Genomic DNA, 18,952 nt, shown 5'->3' with positions numbered 1-18,952 from the left:
GTTTGGTTTTTATGCCCTGTGCACTACCAGAATGGCAGTTCATTGTGAATGATTTAGAAGAGCATTTGGACAATGTTTTACAGCTCGTTTATCTCCACATCCAATCCTCACCTTAATTTAAAGAAGACTGAACATCAAAAAGCATGAATGGAATTTAGCCGCAAGTTGTTTTAGGGATTACCATTAACAGACACTGCGGAAATCACATGTGAGCATCCTCTCATGTGACTTCCTATTGCTTCTGTGAGCGTTAAAGAGCTATTACCTTGCCTTTTGAGTTCAGCCAGCTAAAGTGCTTATTGCATTTTCTCTGCTTGGTTTTGCTGCATGCAAAGCCGGACAATAAAGAGTTGGAGAGGGGGAAAAAAAAATGGCAAGGAGGAGAATAAAAGATCAACAAATCCCCGCTTGACTTTCAACTCAGCTGCCGCACCTGCTTCGTGTTAAAGGCGCAGCTCTGGTTGTCGGGAGGCATGGGGTCACTGGCGTAGACGCTTTGAGTCTGCACTCAAAGGTATGGCATACAGATGCTGCTGTAACCTCTGCTTTTATTTATAGAAACCACTGCCTCCATCTGTGCAGTACATTATTCACCTAGCTAGTACTCCTCTGTGAGTATGGAGACTTTCTTGCATAACCACATTGTCACACTTTCCTCATGTTGAAGTGTGTTAGATTAAAAGGTACGATGTGGTTACTTTTGTTGAGCCACCCAAACCACTGTGGTGAATTTAATTGCATGATTTACAGTTGCCATTTAGTTGTTATGCTGTAGTCTTTCCATCTTTGGACACAAAAATACCCTAATTAATTTTAAACGGTTGAGCCCGTTACTTTCATTTTGAGAAAACTGCAACTTTTGGCATTTCTGCGGTTATTTTTCAGCCTCCCCTCCAACTGTTTTCCTCCTCCATGCTTGGATCCAGAGACACATTGACACTTATTGAATCATTTCCAGAAGTGATGTGAAGAAGCAAATTTCATTTCAAGGTTGGGAGAATGCAACTGAAAGCTGAAGCTGAAAGCTAAATGCTTTAATGCTTTTGAGAAAGACAGGGCAGAGCATTGATTCACTCTACCTGCCATCAGCACACATGAGCCCAGATTCTGCCAAAGCCTCAGACCCATACTGTTTTCTTTTACTCTGCACTGCAAGTGTCCAGAGACCTTTCAAGATTTGATAGATCCCTGTGAAATTCCTCCCCACTGACTCGGTTTCATTGTCCGATAAATGCCATTTTTCACTCTGAAGGCCTAACTTCAGCCATCTGACTGCTCCTCTGCATCATTTAAATTAGATGAAACATTCCTTCATCAATAAGATATGATCAGATGTTTTCTAATCTGTCATTGATTGTACACGGTTGTGAATTTTTTTCTCATACCATAGTCATGATGAGAAAATTGGTGTCATGCACTTATCCATAAACTGCAGTGTTTATTAACATTGTCCTTCCCACATGGAATTCAGTTTAAGGTTAACTACATTCCTCTTTTCCATGTTCCTCTCCTCAGTCTCTCCCAAGTGTGTCCACAATGGAAAAGAGTTCTTAGAGGGAGAGGTGTACCGCATGGACCCTTGCTGGCTGTGTCAGTGCCGAGGAGGAATCTCCTTCTGCTCCAAGGCAGAGTGTGCTGAGCTGGACTGTGAAAACTTCTACATTCCTGAGGGCGAGTGCTGCCCTGTCTGCATAGGTAAACTCACTTCTGTTGTTATCATGTTAAAACGTGGCATCATTTTGCTGAACACCAGACTGTTCAAACAGTGTAATTTAAAGCTGATTCAAAACCTATTTTACCTGACACTCACACCCAGTGACCCCACCTTGATGGCTCCCTCGTATAACCGGCTTCCATAGTTGTTAACATACGTGGCGTGTAAGAGGAGCCCGCCAGGGATTAATTTACACTGGGGAGACTTTTCATTGTGTGCGGCTTGACTTTGTAAGATCTAGATCTGGCTTAATGGGGAGACACTTGCAAGAACACATGTGCTCAAAGCCAGGTAGGGTGCTCTGAAATGTGTTTTTGGCATTGTTAAACAAAAAGGGCATGCTGCGCATATGGCAACCACAACACAGTTTTCCAGAAGCCCTTGGCTGGAGATGGTAGCCAGCTTTGGCCTCTGCCTGCATGGCTACAGTTAATCAGATGCATGAGAGAGGGAGGAGGACAAAGAGCAAGACTGCTGAGCAGTAAGTGCTGGAGCTACATCTTCTAGTCTGCTGCTGTGTTGATGGTATGGATTCTTTCATCATTTGGTTATGAAAGCTACCATATTTTTATAGCAAATAGTGGCTTTAACACTCAAAGAAACGTTGCAAACATGTAATCTCTTGATCCAGATGAAATGATCCTGAATCATTATTTCTGCAGTATGTAAAATTGGTTGCTTTTAAGCATAAACCCGCAGAGAATTACCTCCAAGAGAAAGTTCTGAAGTTCCCCTCAGTTCTACAAAGCATCTTTCAGTTCATGGTTCTAGCTTTAAATCCCAAAGTTTGTATTCTTATCACATTTAACAGCGATGTTTAGCGAAGTGGCAAAAACACATTGCACACTGTGCAGTCACAAAGCATCAGACAATGTTTGCAACCAGCTGGTAAGTGAAACATTTCTATTGTATTTCTTTGATGTGTGATAACTAAAGACAGAGCTACAGGGAAATGGTCATTTTGGTCACTTGACAAATTGAAGTCTCATATTCAAATGCTAACACATGCCAAACTCATATGTAATTTTCCCCTTGTTCTAATATTATCAGTGATTGCAGCTTTAATTTAGAAGCAATTTAGTAAGTGTTTAACCATTATTTCTACAAGCCAGGTTAACATGGTGTGGGGAATCAAACTTAGTCAGTAATCCAACTAGAACATATTATGTACTTGCATTGTGTGTACTTTTGGAGCTTTTGCAATGTTTTTTGAATATGCTGCATCACTTTCAACCAGTCGTTATTTATTTTCTTTTTCATCTGTTTGCTAATATTAAACATGTAAACCTTCCCAGTTTCTGTTATAACAGTAACATTACAGCAACAATTAAGTATGAGGGGGAAAAAAAAGATGGATCCTATTCAGGTTAGCGGGCAGCCAGATAAATGAAAATGAAATCAAATGAAAATTAAATGAAAAAATGCTTTATTTATCCCAACAGGAAATTATATTGGAACCTCAACAGACAAAATTTTAGCCTCTATGAGAGGACAAAATAACTTTTTCCCTTTCACACTCTTAATAACTTGTGCCATACATGTGAACACACAGAAAATATATTTTTCAACAATGACACAAGGAAAAGGCCGAGGCTGCCTTCTAACTTCCCCGAAAAACCAATTAAACCGCAAATTAAAAAGCAAGGTTCTCAGAGCTGGGCTAAGGCATCATCCATTATCTCCAGCTGAGCAAGATAGCTTCTCAGATTGGCTTTTAAACTATTTAAGACTTCAGGGCTTCAACGTAAGGTTAATGAGTAGATCTAGAATTTAAAAAAAGAAATTTGCTTTGCTATGTAGAGAAGTTTATGGTATGAAATTCTGTCCTAGCCTTCGACCTGAGATATCACAGCTAAAGCTCACATGGATGAGGTCAAACTTTTACTAAAAGTGTGCGTGGACACTGGAGACGAGACGTTATGAAAGTCATTAGCCTCTCTGTGTTTCCAATTACTAAATCTCCCTCAGGACGAAGCAATACCCCAAACTGCATCCCCCTTATTTGAACGTAAATCCATACATATGTTTTCATAAAGCCAAGAGCCTCTCCCCACTTAAAAATGTAAATAAGTTATCTGAAATCATCAGTGTTTTTTCCTTAGCTCTTGGTCAAAGGCCAGTTTCCATGTCTTGTTAGCTCCCATGTGGAGTATCCTGCCTCTCACAGCTCTGCGCTCACTCTGCCTCCCGTTATTCAGTCACAGTAGAGGGGTATAGACACATTGGACACTGCAGCTTTGGGTTGGATTTAAAAGATTTCATCCATGGTTGCAAAGCCAAACTTTACATATTACTTAGCTTACAATCCAGTCAAAGATTGTCCTATCGCTTTCCACCCCTCTTAGATGTGGAGTTGCTGTCCATGGACAGCACTAAAGCCAGCTGCTGGGTCAACAATAAGCTGCGAGCCCATGAGGAGCAGTGGAAAGAGGACGACTGCACCTTCTGCCAGTGTGTGGATGGAGAACCACACTGTACAGCCATGGCCTGCAAACAGAGCTGCCAAAACCCTGTGAAGATCCCCGGAGAGTGCTGTCCCTTCTGCGAAGGTATGTGTGGGTCTTCATACCAAGTAGAGCCTGTCTTTTGAGAGCCTTCTGTCTGTTATGCAGAGATAAATCTATATGATCTATATGAGCTACACATTAACCCGCATGCCACATGTTGAAGGCTCATGTGGCCCCACAGCTTTGCTACAGTGAGCATGTCGACGTGGGCTCATTAAAGAGGAGGCCACAGAGCATTCTTCAAACTGCAGGGTTCTTTATGTTCCTTTATTACCCTTGCCCACCAAAATGAGACCCACCTGTGTGAGTGAGGTTACAGCATGCTTTTAAAGCAGGAGGCTGCATAATTGAGGTGGATTTTTTTTTTTTGCGTAATTAGTCACAGCTCGTTGAACTGCTCCTCCCACAGAACGTGGCCAGAGGTGTTTGATGGAAGAAGTGAGGGTGCATGTGTGCCTTTTGTTCTGTCCTCGTTTATTGTGGATTCACTCTAAAACTAGCCCAAGATCAAATCAAAATCAAATCAATCAGGAGCAGTTTCTTGAATATGACTTTCCCAGCAGACACTTGCTGATCTTCACTGGTTGTCATGGAGCTTATACAGCACATCTGCAAGACACACTTGACTTATTAATGGCAGACTGCTCTGCACAATAAAACAGAGAAGTATAACACTTCTCACGGTGCGACCCACCCTAATGTAATTGCTCAACATTTATCTGTAATTACTGTTTTGGGCAGTGTAAATCAGTAGCTATTACAGTTGGCACAAGGAATATGAATGAAATATTACAACTGAGAGGTTTCAAGCATGCACTCGTGCGTGCGTGCGAGCGCACACACGCACACGCACATACACACACACTGTAAACAGAACTATTTTCAATATTGTAATATGCAATGAAAGTATCTTTTCATTGCAAAGAGCAGTTTGGTTTATTAAACCCAAATACTTACCATGTCCATTCCAATTTGTGACCTAAATTTTTTGTCCATGAGTTTTTCCTCTTGCAAATGACCTTCCCTCCCTCATCTCTTTGTTCTCCAGAGCCTTCTTATGAAACAGTTAGCCCCATGCTGTGCCCACCCTTGGAAAACTGCTCCCTGTCAGGGAATGACTGCCCCTATGGCTTCCATCAAGACAAAAGCGGATGTCTCCTCTGCCAGTGTCTCAACAGTAAGTTCTGTTCCCTCACTCTTTGTTGAACCTCAAGGGTTAAATTTCAGGGAATCACTTTCAGACGACTGAAGAATTGATATGTGTATTTACCTGTTTGCTGCTACTGGTGTCAAAAGAATTTGGCAACCACTTGGTTTTCACTGAAGCATAGGCATGCTGATATCCATCACAGCTTATCTGTGTCTCTGCAAAGCTCTCTGTCACGGGAATGTTCCCGTGAGCATAGCAAATCATGCTTTGGCTTTTTGATGGATTGTTGTGCCCATGATCAGATGACCTCTCTCCCAACTCTTTCAGATGACTCCTGTCCTGACCTGGGAAAATACTGTTCTCTGCAATGCCCAATGGGATATGAGAGGGATGATTTTGGCTGTGAAGTGTGCAAGTGCAGTATCCCCACGCCCAAGTGCCGACCTCTGACCTGCACAAAGACCTGCCCTTATGGATATGTGTACGTATAGCCTCTGACCCTGTGGGTTTCTCATCGTCAAAGTCCAGCTAGATCATTTCTCATCCATGCTTTCCCTCTGTTTAAAAGCATCTGTCTCTGTCAGTAAAGTAGCATGCTGGTTTGCTCTTCTACACTCATAACACAGAAAAGCTTATGTGAGTTGCAGTCTTTGGAAATTGTGTTATTTAATTGAAACTTGATTCATTTCTGCATGAACCATGTAAAAATAGAGTTTTTAAGTTTTTTAGCTTGACACCTCTTGCTATGATTATATAATAAGTTCAATATTTTTTTGTGGTGCCTTGCAGCCAGTGCCAGTTCATTAGTTGGTGAGAACAGTTCTTCCAATGCAAGATCAAAGAGCTTACCTACCTTGGTGGCCATTCCCAGGTTTCTAAATCTACGTGCAAGTGCGTGCAAGTCTGTTTGTGTGCGAGTACATTTCTGTGAGGTCCACATTAGCCTCCCAACCCCCTGCAACTCCTCTCCTCCTAATCCCATTTAACCCAATCAAACATCTGGAAGTGCTTTGTATGGGGATGCTTGGTCCCCAGGCACCACTCTCATTTCATAAATCATCATCCTGTCTCAAAACAACAATCAAAAACACATCAGGACAAAAGTGGCCTTTATGAAATGTATATTGTCGGGATCCTCCTGATATCTCAATCGTGCTGTCCGGAACCACAGCTAAAGATGAGCCCGATATGTCTGCAGAAGAGAAGGGCGAAGATGAGGAAAATCCTGTGGGGAATAGAGGGGCAGGAAGTCCTGGCTTTATCCTTTAGAAGCAGCTGTTCAGGTCTTGCTTCAGAAGTCTAAAATCCTTTGAGAGCTTGCCGGTCGCACAGTGCAGATCTGTCCTTTAACACAGAACTCCTCCATGTGGCCACCACAAAGGAACAGAAAGATCAAATGATCTCTGTGTTTGTACTGGATGCATTAATGACATCCTGTAAGTATTTTAATGTGCATATCCTAAGCAGGATGAATACAAACCTTGTAAAAATGAACACGCATGAGTCAAACACTTGTGTTAACAGTTTTTTTTTTTTGTTTGTTTTGTTTTTTTTTTAAGGGTAATACCTGCCGCTTAAGAGGTGTTTTCCATCTCTTTATCGCTCAAAATCTGGACTCTGACCACTTGGGTCCTCAATGGCATTCTACTGGCCATCACAGTTGTGCCACACTGGAAGTTGTGCTGAGCCAGCAATCTAAGGCCAGGGCCCCAAATATCTCCTCAAACTCCTCTATCCCCCTGGAGCCCGAAGCACTGCTTGGCATTCCTCATACCATCTTTAAACAAAGCATTGCTCCAAGGTCGACTGACTCTGTCTCTGTGTTTGTACAGTGAGACACTGGTCAGCCTCTCGTAGTGTTGTTTCTGTAGCTGTTATTGCTGTTTCAGCACGATAGGTTCCTCTGTTTGCTGAGCCTGAATTTTATGTCCTCTATAATGTACGCATCATAGGTTTCAGGGTCTGATTTTGGCAGATGAAGATTAATAGGGTAATTATCAAGGCCTCAGCATGAGATGGGCATCATCACTTACCTGGAGATAAAGGCAAAGAAGAAGGCTCATTGAGAATGAATGAGACGGGGAGGGATGGAGAGGAAGTCTAGAATGAGAGAAGGGTAGAATGTGGTCATTCTTTTATCTGGGTTTTGACAATTTATCAACCCGCAGCTCATCCATACTTTATTAGGTAGATAATTGAATCCAACTGGTCTGTTTCCAGCTTCTACAGCTTCTTTACTTCATACTGTTCCCCTCTGTACATGCAAGCTTATCCCTTTACAGTTGCTCTTTCAAGTTACTTTCCTGGTCAGTTAAGTAGAATTATCAGCCGTCAGCTATGACCGTTAGAAGCCTCTGTCTCCCACTTTTTTTTTTCTGTATCAACAAGCTCTCATTATCTACATAAGATCTTATCTGGCCACTGCTCACTAATGCCTTCATACTGTATGTTTGCCAGAGGCTTTCGGAGCAATAAAGATGGTAACGGGATGAATTGGAAGCATCTGAATTGGCTTTAGATTGCCCCTTTCAAACTCTTTAAGGCTGGTATGATGTGCAAACCACAGGGTTCTCACATGTTGGCCTTTTATTTGCCATTCTTCAAAGGGAGCTAATATGGAGAGAGCAAAGTAGGTCCAGATGTTGATTATTCTTGACTTGAGCATCTGGGTCTCACTGTGTCACAACACCAGACTGTTCCACTGATCTCAAACTCCATTTGGGCTGGTATTTCTGACCTCCTGACTCAACTGTTGTAGAAAACTGACTTTTATTCACTGGTTGTCACCCTGTAGGAGGAACAAGCATGGCTGTGAGATGTGTCGCTGTGTCAAGTGTCCTCCCTTTACCTGTGACAAGCACTGCATCAATGGCTATCGTCAGAACAGGAAGGGCTGCTCCATCTGCATGTGTAAAGGTAAGAGAATCCTCTTGGAAATCAGATACTCATCATAGTTAAAAAAAAACACACAAGGGTAAGGTAACAAGAAAGAGTTGCAAATGAGTCATAAAAACGATCAGACTTTAAATCCCACACAGCCCATAATTCACCCAGGTTGGGTACTTTGTTTACACCTGCCTGCTAAAGGTACATGCCTTTTAACTTTTAATTGTGCCTGAGTTCCTTTGTCCTTATTGAGAGCAGAGATGGATGTTTGTGACTGGGGCCTTTTGTATGTCCATCATTAATATTACACAAAAATTGCCAAACTCAAATGCATGAAATTTGCTGAATACATGGCATGAAATAATAACATTTACATGATTATTGGGAATTGAGATCACTAACATTGACACTTACATTTTTAAGTTTTAAGAAATTTGAATAGACAGAAGTCGAAATGCAGTGTTTCAGACAGAAAGATGGCCAGAGGGCATTGTAAACTATGTTTATGTTTATGCATTTGGCAGACGCTTTTATCCAAAGCGACTTACAGGTAGGCAGGTAAAGGGGTCTTGCCTAAGGACCCCCACTGGATGTAGTACCTTTCATGCAGGGGTTTTGAACCCAGGTCTACCACAAGGAAGGTGGCTATCATACTACTACACTACCCAGTCCCAGTATGATGAATATAGTGTTTTTTATTGGTTTTCTTTTGCATTTTTTAGTATGCATACTAATCTACTCCAGTGGGCCTATTGGGGACAATTAGCAACACTGTGCAGTCCTTTTTGTTGATGTACCTAAGGCTTTCGACACTTGCAGTATTAACCCGAGGACCCATTAGTGCTAAAGCATCTGAGCACACTATGGGACGGTTTGTACACATTGATAGAAATTTTTCAAAGAAGACATCGGTTTCAAATACCTCATTGTAATTAAGTGTGCACCTCAGGGGTCTGTCGTGGGATCACTTGAATATAAAATTTTTTTCACTTTTATGCTGATGATGCTGTGATGTACGGTGCTGTATCTATGCCCTATTAGGCTTTATGTCTGCTACAACAAGCTTTTAATACTATATAACGCACCTTGTGTGACTCAGTGGTTGCTTCAACAAAGCGTTTGAATATGCTGCCCCTACACTCAGCTCAAAAACTGCTGAAATCTTAAAGAGCAGGTCTTACTAAAGCAATGTTGTTGCAATGACTTGACAATTAAGTGTCTGATGCCTTTGCTTTGGGATGTTTATAGTTTTAATGGCCTTGTTGTTCGTTTCATATTATGTGTACGTGTACAATTTATTGGGCTGAGCTGCTACTTGTCTTGGCCAGGACATTCTTGAAATGGAGATCTTATCATCTCAGGAGTCTTGGTTAGATGAACGTTTGGTAATAAACTGTTGAAAGTGTCTTACCTACTTAAGGACCACAGCAGGACACAGCAGTGAAGATTTCTCATTCATGTGATGAAAAACCTTTCACCTAATCATCTTTTTCTTACAACCACTGCAAAACATAAATCTTTGATGCATGTTCATGACCTCCGAGGGATGAGCCCAGCTTATTTTTCAAATGACATTCTAAATGTTTGTATTGTCATGTCACATCTTATTATCCAACAGGAGCTACACCACAATGTTTGAATGATAAGCTGCACTGGAGTAGAAGCTAAACTGAGAAAGGGAGATCACTTTAGGCAGCGCTGAACTTGTGATCCTAAGCTGCACCTTCGATTCCATGTGACCTTTTGTTGCTCTGCTGTGAGACGAAAAGTTTTATGTTTGCTTGTTTTGGTTCCTGTTGGTGTTTAGCTTTATCCAGGGGATATTTACACAAATCCAAGAAGATTCCCTCAGAGTTTAAAGCTGGTATGAAGGAGCAATATTTATGCTCAGCCACATTTTATGTGATGTGTTTTTTTTAGCCAGTTTAGCTGAATTATAAATACTTTATAAATAAATACCGTATAAATACGGCCTCATACTGTTTCTTGTATGACAAGGATAGCAGTGCACCTGGCTCCTCCTCTCCACAAACACGCTGACCAGTACCCACTCCAAATAAATAACTCTTCACTGGATTTCAAAACTCATGAATATGCCTCTCTGTTCTCTACCAAAACATTTTGCCACAAAAAAAAAACAAAAAACCTTTGGGAAGTATGATTGAATTGAATCTAATTTCATTTTTTGCATGGGTTTTTCAGATATAACAGTAAAAGACGCATCCAGACATCTGCCTAAACTGTGCCGCTCACAGGGTTCTATTTTATTCCAGTTTTCTTCCAACTTTAAAAGTGTGACAATTTGGCTATTTCGGCACTCATAAGGTCACAGGGTGCAGTCGAATGGTCTTTTGTTTTTTTGTCTTTAAGGAAGGTTCCTAACTTAGTGAAATGACCCAGACGTACCCCAGTGGCAGTCATGATAAGTGCTGGTCAAATTCTCTAAATGCAAAGCTTTTTTTCCCTTAATCATAGGATATACAGAACCATAATTCATCATGTGAAAGGACTTAAATCTAAAATTTTCTTTCAATTTATTTTTCTAGCTATAATTTGTGTTTTATAATTCCTTCCAAACACTTTAATGGCTTCCCCTACCACTCTTTTTTTCTTTTTAAATGACATAGTAAAGTCAAGTATCCGGCCAGGGGGAAGTATCAAATGCACTTTTGCAGTCGGGTTTTCTTGAGACTGCATGTCATTTTGGATCCTTGCTCACATTCTTTATTACGTTTTAAAGGAAAATGTCAAGTTAATGACCTCCTGTGTCGTTTTGCTGTTAGACTCTACCATACAGTATGTGTCTCACAGTGGTTACCTATTAATTTTTTTTGTCAGCTTACAAAGAACATGGGACATTTATCCATCGTCATTTTTGGCTGCATTATAGATTTAAATTAACAACGAAGGATGACCAAATATGGACCGGTGAAAGTTTCAGTACACGACATAGCTCCCCCATTAGCCTTTATTTGAATTAAACAGTAATACTGGCCTATTTTACTGTTGATCATTAATGCACCTAATGAAACTACCACAGTGGATTTATTCATAGTTTCTTTGCAGCAGCAGGTCCTACAAGTTTTTGGGTTTTTTTAATTAGACAAAACTGTCTACAAGTCCTGTGCTGCCACATTAATGTCTGTGCCTTTCATTTTTGTGTTTCTAGAAAGTGGCCATGTCCCAAGCACCACTGTCCCAGCCCCGACTCCCAGCTATTGTCTAACTTCCAATGGGCAACGATTTGAGGAGGGTGATAGCTGGCACGATGGCTGTCGTGACTGCTACTGCCACTCTGGACGGGAGATGTGTGTGCTCATATCCTGCCCCATGCCCAGCTGTTCTCATCCTGTTGTCAAGCCTGACCAATGTTGTCCTACCTGTGAGGGTATGTCTCTGCATTTCAGTCATGATTCTATTCACACAAGATTAAAGGATCATTTCTGGTTGATACATCAGTAGTGAAACAGCTGGGACACAGTGACAGGCTTTACTCAACCCCATGTTAATTATTCTTATATTTGCATTTATAGCTGAATTATTATCATAACCATACATAAACATCCAGAAAAACAGATCAAAAAACTTTCCTCAGGTCTGACCAATCAAAATCTGAAATTCTCTTTGAAAGTCGGATTTTGTGTCATGTGGGTAAGGGAGGAGAGGAATCGTTTGGCTTGATAGGACATAGCCCAAAGGCTAACATCTGTGGTGGTATGGGACAACATTTGAGGTATGTTATGTAACTTAGACATTTGTGCAGGCTCCATTATTGTAGACCCATGTATTTATTTAGGCAAGAAATAACCAAACTACGCACGTAATGCAACATGATGCCTCGGTAGTAAAAGATCCCAGGCACTAAATTGGCCCATCTCCAGTCCAGAACTGTCACCCTCTGCAAACATTTGGTGAATAATGAAATGGAAAACATACAACAAAGGAGGTCCTGGACAGTTAAACAGCTAAGGAACAAAGAAGTTCCGACTTACACATAACTTCTTTTTATTGAACGTGTACAACACAGAGGTAACAGACTCCTGTCCCAGATTTTTGGAAAAGCTCATTTACGATGAGCACATAGTTTTCCAAAATCAACGCAAATCTAACTATGAATCTTCAAAATGATTGCAAGATGATGTGATGGAAGCATTGAAATAGCTTTTACACCTCAGGGCTTTGTATCATCATCACCTAGCTCCCAGGGTCTGACTTGCTGGCCCCTTCCCCACATGCAAACTCACAGTCTCTATCTGTTCCTTTGGAATTGGAAGGTGCACTGATCCACATCCACACTTTTTTATCCACAACTCTCCAACTCATGAGAGATATTTATGGAGAAGCAACTCAGTTGGCTGTTCAAATATTTAGAAGTGAAAGAATGTCGACAACTTTCAGAAGCTATGCGCTCTATGCAGTCAGGGGACAGCAGGCTAACTCTTTGCAGATGTCTGCTCCTCTGTTGGACAATAAAGATGTTTACAGCTAAATCAGTGTTAGCAAAAATAGACTCAGTTTACTCTTTGAATACTTTGGTTTTACTTTATCATGTAGCTGTTAAGGTTGAATGAATGAATGCTCGTGAGAATGCAAATTTGATGTTGGAGGACAAATGTGATAGTTTCCCTTCTTCCCCTAATTTCTGCTGCAGATGAGTCGGGCAGTGGTCAGCCAGAGGGGATGGACATGGTGGTGTGCCGAGCACCTGGCGGAGAGTTTTACGTGGAGGGAGAGACTTGGAACCTGGACGAATGCACACGCTGCACCTGCAGAAAGGGACGTGTCCTGTGCGAAACTGAAGTGTGTCCCCCAGCTCTCTGCCAAATACCAGTCAGGAGCAAGGACACCTGTTGCTATGTGTGCCCAGGTAAGCAAAAAAAAGGTTAAGATGGGTGTTTTCAGAAAGAAAAGAAGTGAATGACTTCAGTAGGAGCAGAAGTTGGGTTAGAAGCAGAGAAGTATATAGCTGTTTTGGATGTGCTATCAGCATGTGGTTTTAGAAGGGCTTGCAATTTGCTCTGTTGGGCAGTTTAATGTCAGCCACACAGACTCATAAAGAAACCAGCCAAGGCCAGTCAGGTTTACATAGAGATCCTCCAGGCAGGCGGTAGCACATATGGACAGCTTTCACATAGCGACCCACACCAGAGGCTCGTCTTTGATTGCTGGAAGGCCAAGAATGTAACTAATCTTCCTGAATGTTTGCCATGTCTTGTGACGAGAATATGCTTATACACAAATGTGTAGACAAATGCAAAACCACATGCAGGTTTTATTTACAACTGAGCCCAAACACTTCAGTATCTCTTACACATTTATAAACTTATAAACAACATATCCCAAGCACTCCCAAGCATGAGGCCCACAAATCAGCAATGCATGACTGCGCCTGAGAGCTGCTCCTTGAGAATGCCGGCCCACCTTATCGCTGAATCTCCCCTCACAAAAGGAGACTGTCAGAGACCAGGCTTTGATATATGTATGGGCCTGGTCACCAGGAATGTGGGAATAATGCACATCTCACTGACAGGCATTATGATGTATGTGTACAGTAGAGCAGGGCAGTGTGTACATGCTAATGAAGTCCCCGGTCATGAAAAGGCCATAGATCACAGGCCTGTGGGGGTGTGATGAAAGAGCCAGAGATAAGGATGGAGACTGAACCGACATTTGCCATATGGAGTCAATTGTCTTTGTGTTTGACATACAGTAAAGCATCTTATCTTGAAAGCAGTTTTTAAGGCCCAATAAGCCTTGTGGATTGAGATGTTATATAGCCAGGTTAAATACAGAAGCAGGTCCCTCACACTTATGCAACTCAGACAAAAGTGGGCCACTTTCCATAAGCGGTACACCCACATTTCCAGGTTTGATTCGGTGAGGTAAATGGCTCTAATGTGAAATGCCACACAGTCTTAACTATTGTTTCATTACTAATCCTATTTACATCTGTTTCCACCCGTAGACGAGACACTGAACCCCTTGCTGCCAGTGAACACCAGCCAACAGGAGTACTGCATAACAAGCGAAGGAGACGTGCTGCTCGCTGGGGACTCGTGGAGGGCCAACGCCTGCACCAGCTGTACCTGCAACAACGGCACCATTCAGTGTTTCTCTCAGCGCTGTCCGGCTGCCAATTGCAGGGTACCAGTTTTACGCAAAGGCCAGTGCTGCCCACACTGTCTCGGTGAGTTTTTAGGGGTATCTCAATAAAGAGAAAGCAGCCCTCTTAAAGTTGCTGTGTAGAACTTATCAATTACTGAGGGACTTGTTATAATTTTAAATTAATTTGTAAATTATATGTAGTGTATGTTACACTTCTCACTTCATTTTCAAAAATAATCTTGATGCAGTTATAATTCATGATGTTACATGTGTAGCAAAAAAGATTTTGTAGCCAGTGTATACAGAGTGTGTGTGTGTGTGTGTGTGTGTGTGCATGTTTGTTCGTCAGACCTAGCCACTCTGTCGCTATATAAGCAAACACCATCACTCTTAAAATATTCCATGCGACACACTCAGAGTCCACTCAGAGCGAAAACATTCCTCGAGCATCCGCACATTCACACGTTTTTCCTGTCCCCGACTGATTCGGCCTGCAACGCTCTCGCCTGCAGCAGCAGCACAGGAAGGCAAAGTTCCATGTCAGCTTTTCCTATAGACGAAAACCTCTATTGTTTCCCCTGGTATGGTGCCATGTCACCAGGTCTTTTGTTTTTGTTAGTTGCCTGGTGGAAAACAGAGCTTTTTACGCAATGCCTTCACAGACCCGTCCAGTCGAGGTAAAGAGGACAGGTCCTAAAAACACAGCTTATCAGCTGAGAAATCAAGGACTGTAAACACTAACTTGCTGTTAAAAATATTTATGCCTGGCTAGTTCTGCATAACACCAGCCATATTGATATGTTACTCCTGTCTGAACAGAGGTGACAACATCGGTACCGGTGGTGGTGTCCACCAGTAGCCCTAAAGCAACAGTCACTACTAAAGCAGCGATTCCACACTGGATCACCACCATCACTGTGCCACCCATCACTGCTGAGTCAGGTAACTGCTTATTAAACCTTCACCTCCTCAAGCTCCCCCAGTCCTGACCCAATCTTGTTCTTCATTTGGCTACTTTGCCAAATGGATAACCACCTTTAATGTTTGGAATGGCTTGATACATTTATTTATATGAATTCACACGGTCTAAACACTCTCTCTCATTGAGACTCCAGTCAGAATGACTGAGGCTGAATATCTTCCAAATGGTTAGTCATAGAATTGAGCTGTTTATGATGGCTATTAAAAATCGGTGTTGTTTGTGTCCAGCAGATGAGCCAGGTTTGGGTGAGAATTATCCAAGCCAGACAGAGATGGCCCTTGTTTACCAATCAGCAGCCTGGATCCTGGCAGGCCTCCTCTTGGCCATCATCATTTTCCTCATTGTCGCATTACTCATCAACAAGAAAAAGAAGTGGGTGCAGATGTCCTGCTACAGTGCACCAAAGAAGGTGAGAGATCCTCTGTAAATCACAAAATCTGCTTAAAATGAGACCAAATTACAGACTCTCTCCAGCTAAACTGTAGATGGGTCCGGAGATTTTTTTTCCTTGATCTTTCAGTTTCTGTTTCAACCAACACTAAAACTGTCATGACGTTAGGATAAATGTTGTTTCCCTTGGCCTGTTTTTATTTGAACGGAAAAGGCCATGCCGCTTGTAAAATCTCAATCTTTAAATGAGGCTGTAATGCCAAAAGAATTAAGTTATCACCTCTTTTAGAATAAACAAAAGCCAACTACACAAATTAGCAAGTTGTCCAGCTGTGACCCAAAGCGTGGCCTCAGCATTTTCTTTCTCCTTCTTCACCCCTCTGCAGACTGTGATCTTGAAGAAGCACATAAACAAGAATTCAGTGGTCTACATGGAGCCCTCTAAGGAGAACAAATTTCAGAATGTGAAGAATGACTGCGGCATCATCCACTTCTCTCCAGAAATGAGCTCCCCCTGCACAGAGAAGATGACCATCCCCAGGGCCAAGCTCAGCATGGGCAACGACTGGACACCACGCTAAGAGAAAACAATCAAACAAACAAAAAACTCTGCAGGTCAGAGCTGTCCTGCATTTCTCACTCTCTCCTGCTGTGGCCCTTGTGGTTTGTGTAACCATGCACACTCCTGGGGAGCCGCCTTCTTCCCACCCTTCCCTTTGTGTGACAGTTAAACCGAGGATTCTCGACAAGAGACAAAACAAGTGACCACTTTTTCATCATGTGTCCATATTCTTCTGTGTTTGGACATCCAGATGGAGTGGCATACTGGGAGTTTGATGGACAAGTGGACACGTAAAGGACACAGCAACTTTGGGCTTTGCTTTAAAACAGAAAAGGAGTCAGCCAGAGAGGCTCCACTGTCAGAATCAGACTTTGACTGTGAACACTGTAATATTACTGTTTCTTATTGGCTCTTTTGAAACTGGAACTTTGAGGCAATAAGAGGAGCATAAAAAGCTTTAGGACAGGGGTTTGGACTATAAAAAGGACATTGAGGATGCTTCACCTTTCATGTGCAAAAGTGCTTCGTGGATGCAAACATTGTTATCAGTAGGGAAGCCAAAAGAACCGTAAAATTGAACACCTCTGGCAAAACAAGAGCCAGCAGGTTTTATAAACACCCCCAGATCTGAACCCCTGCTTTAGCATGTGTGGTTTCTTAGTTTTTGTATATTTCTACAGTATTTATACTAGATGTTGTCTTGTACTTGGCCACCTCTTGTTTTAATCGTGGCAGTCTCTGTAGGGCCAGACTGAAAGATTTTGAAATGCCAGTCATAACATTCCCCCCCCCCCCATCTCCTGTATGAGGAGGACACGCTTCCCAAAAAACAGAGTTGCGTGCACCTTCAAATGACCCGAGTCATTCCATTCAGAAATATCTCAGACAGCCAATGGCAGTTTCATTAAGAAGAAATGTGTGAATTCGCTCTCTAAACTGTAACTAATGGGCATCAACTTTCCATTCACCCTTATGGGATTTTTTTTGTCTTTCAAACCAGCCAGAAGGACGTAATTCATCTCAAAGATATCAGAGCTAGACAGGAGTGATGTTCATTCAGATGGTGTCATTTAGTGAACAACAGAGGGGTAAAGAAAAAAGTGCAGGTGTTTCCTCTGGATCTATGTGGAATGTCTTTGATGCCTCACTTCATACAAAGCTGTGTGTGGAGGGAGCTATTGTGCACATGCATCAGCAACGTTTTGTAATGATTCTTTGTAAAGCCTTAATTCTAAAGCCTTAATGCATTTTCATTGTGGGCATCTTGTTTTTCTCAATAACTGTTAGACTATATCAAGAAAAAAAAGGTAACTTACACACAAATAACGAAGAGTTAATGATCTCATCAGCTCTTCATATCCAGGTGAATAATGTGATGTGTTGACGTAAGGGGAGCTTGCTAGCATGTGTACATAATCGTACACATTGCACCATCATAGTGCGTTAAAGAGAGTTAAAGAGCACTTTTCTTTAGAGTCAGTGTACGAAAAAACGCCCTGCTGGATTCCTGGAGGGATAAAGTCCCTAATCGGGGACTTGATGGGCATATTAAGTGCACAGCGATGTTAAAGCACTTGAGCGGACACACTGCTCAAGAAGAGAGGCTCCGTGCCCCTCTGATCTGTACAAGGAGGGACAGAATGTGAGAAGCATTGCAGACCAAGCCTAGTTTTTGAATAGGAGTCCATTGCTAATATTTCAATACAAAGACCATTTTGATGCCAAAATTGGTTAGAAACAAATTCATATTGAAGTGTTTCCAGTTCATTTGTATGTGTTTGTGTGCTTTAAAATGAAGAGGTAACTGTAAGAGCTTATTCAATTCTTTGTTCTTTTGTGTGTTTAAAAAAAAAAAAAAAAAAAAAAGTAGTTTGAATAAGTAGGACAGAAGAATACCTTATTTATTTTTTACATAGCTTTATTTATTAATACTAAAATATAGTTGTTTTTTTTCTAAATGAACTTTTAGTAGCCGAAGCTGCTGTATGTGTAGACTATTTACCATTTCTATCTGCTATATTCTGTACAACCTTATTTATTTCACTGTTGCAAATCTTGTAAATATGTTTCTTAGATTATAAACTGTAACATTTACACTCATTTTGAAAAAATAAACGTGTGAATCAAGGTGGCTTGCGCTGATATTTACACTTCAACTCCATGAAGAGCAGTGATGTCATCCAAGATGGTATCAGTTAGTGCTTCTGCTTCACTTACATGCTCATGCACATCTGCGAATTCCACTCCAAATGGAAATTTGTCTTTTATTCTTTTTATCTAGTTGTTTTCTCTTGCTTTCCAGTTGCTCTTATCTAAGTAGCAGATGCAGATGTGTATACCAGAGGTATAGGGGAGGGGTCCTCTGAGATTTAAGCACTCGTGAAAACGGAAGAAGACCTCATCTATCCAATGGGATAATAAAATGCCAGAAAACACAAAGGTATACGGGCCGGACCTGGAAACCTGAACAGTCCCGCGCTGTTGTTTAGGCTTTTCCTGCAAAGCTCACTGATAAACTTCAAGATGAGGAAGCTTTTCCGGAACAGTCAATAAAGCAAACACTGAGGCCAGTGTCCCATGACTTGAATATTTCAAATACTGCAACATAAAGCTTTCACAAGTTGTGCTACTTCATAACTTCTTTCTCCGAAGAGCG

At 41.6% G+C, this 18,952-nt stretch overlaps 1 protein-coding gene across 5 annotated transcripts in view; it reads left to right on the top strand.

Annotated features, from left to right (window-relative positions):
• Window positions 1–18,136, top strand: part of crim1 (cysteine rich transmembrane BMP regulator 1 (chordin-like)) — a 32,256-nt gene extending 14,120 nt beyond the window's left edge. The window contains exons 5-15 of one of the 5 annotated variants that reach the window (XM_072365338.1): window positions 1,516–1,695; window positions 4,060–4,263; window positions 5,270–5,398; window positions 5,699–5,852; window positions 8,166–8,287; window positions 11,427–11,645; window positions 12,909–13,124; window positions 14,223–14,444; window positions 15,182–15,304; window positions 15,575–15,753; window positions 16,121–18,136. In XM_072365338.1, the coding sequence (XP_072221439.1) occupies window positions 1,516–1,695; window positions 4,060–4,263; window positions 5,270–5,398; window positions 5,699–5,852; window positions 8,166–8,287; window positions 11,427–11,645; window positions 12,909–13,124; window positions 14,223–14,444; window positions 15,182–15,304; window positions 15,575–15,753; window positions 16,121–16,315 (1,943 nt within the window). In that variant the 3' untranslated portion in view covers window positions 16,316–18,136. Of the gene's footprint in view, window positions 1–1,515; window positions 1,696–4,059; window positions 4,264–5,269; window positions 5,399–5,698; window positions 5,853–8,165; window positions 8,288–11,426; window positions 11,646–12,908; window positions 13,125–14,222; window positions 14,459–15,181; window positions 15,305–15,571; window positions 15,754–16,120 lie in introns of all 5 variants that reach the window. The other 4 variants (XM_072365337.1, XM_072365336.1, XM_072365335.1 and 1 more) reach the window with 4 other exon arrangements.
• Window positions 18,137–18,952: the final 816 nt, after the last annotated feature.

Source organism: Leuresthes tenuis, unplaced genomic scaffold (assembly GCF_036924035.1).
Source record: "Leuresthes tenuis unplaced genomic scaffold, fLeuTen1.0.hap1 SCAF_15, whole genome shotgun sequence".
Taxonomy (NCBI): Eukaryota; Metazoa; Chordata; class Actinopteri; order Atheriniformes; family Atherinopsidae; genus Leuresthes; species Leuresthes tenuis.
This window is presented reverse-complemented; position numbering and strand designations above follow the sequence as displayed.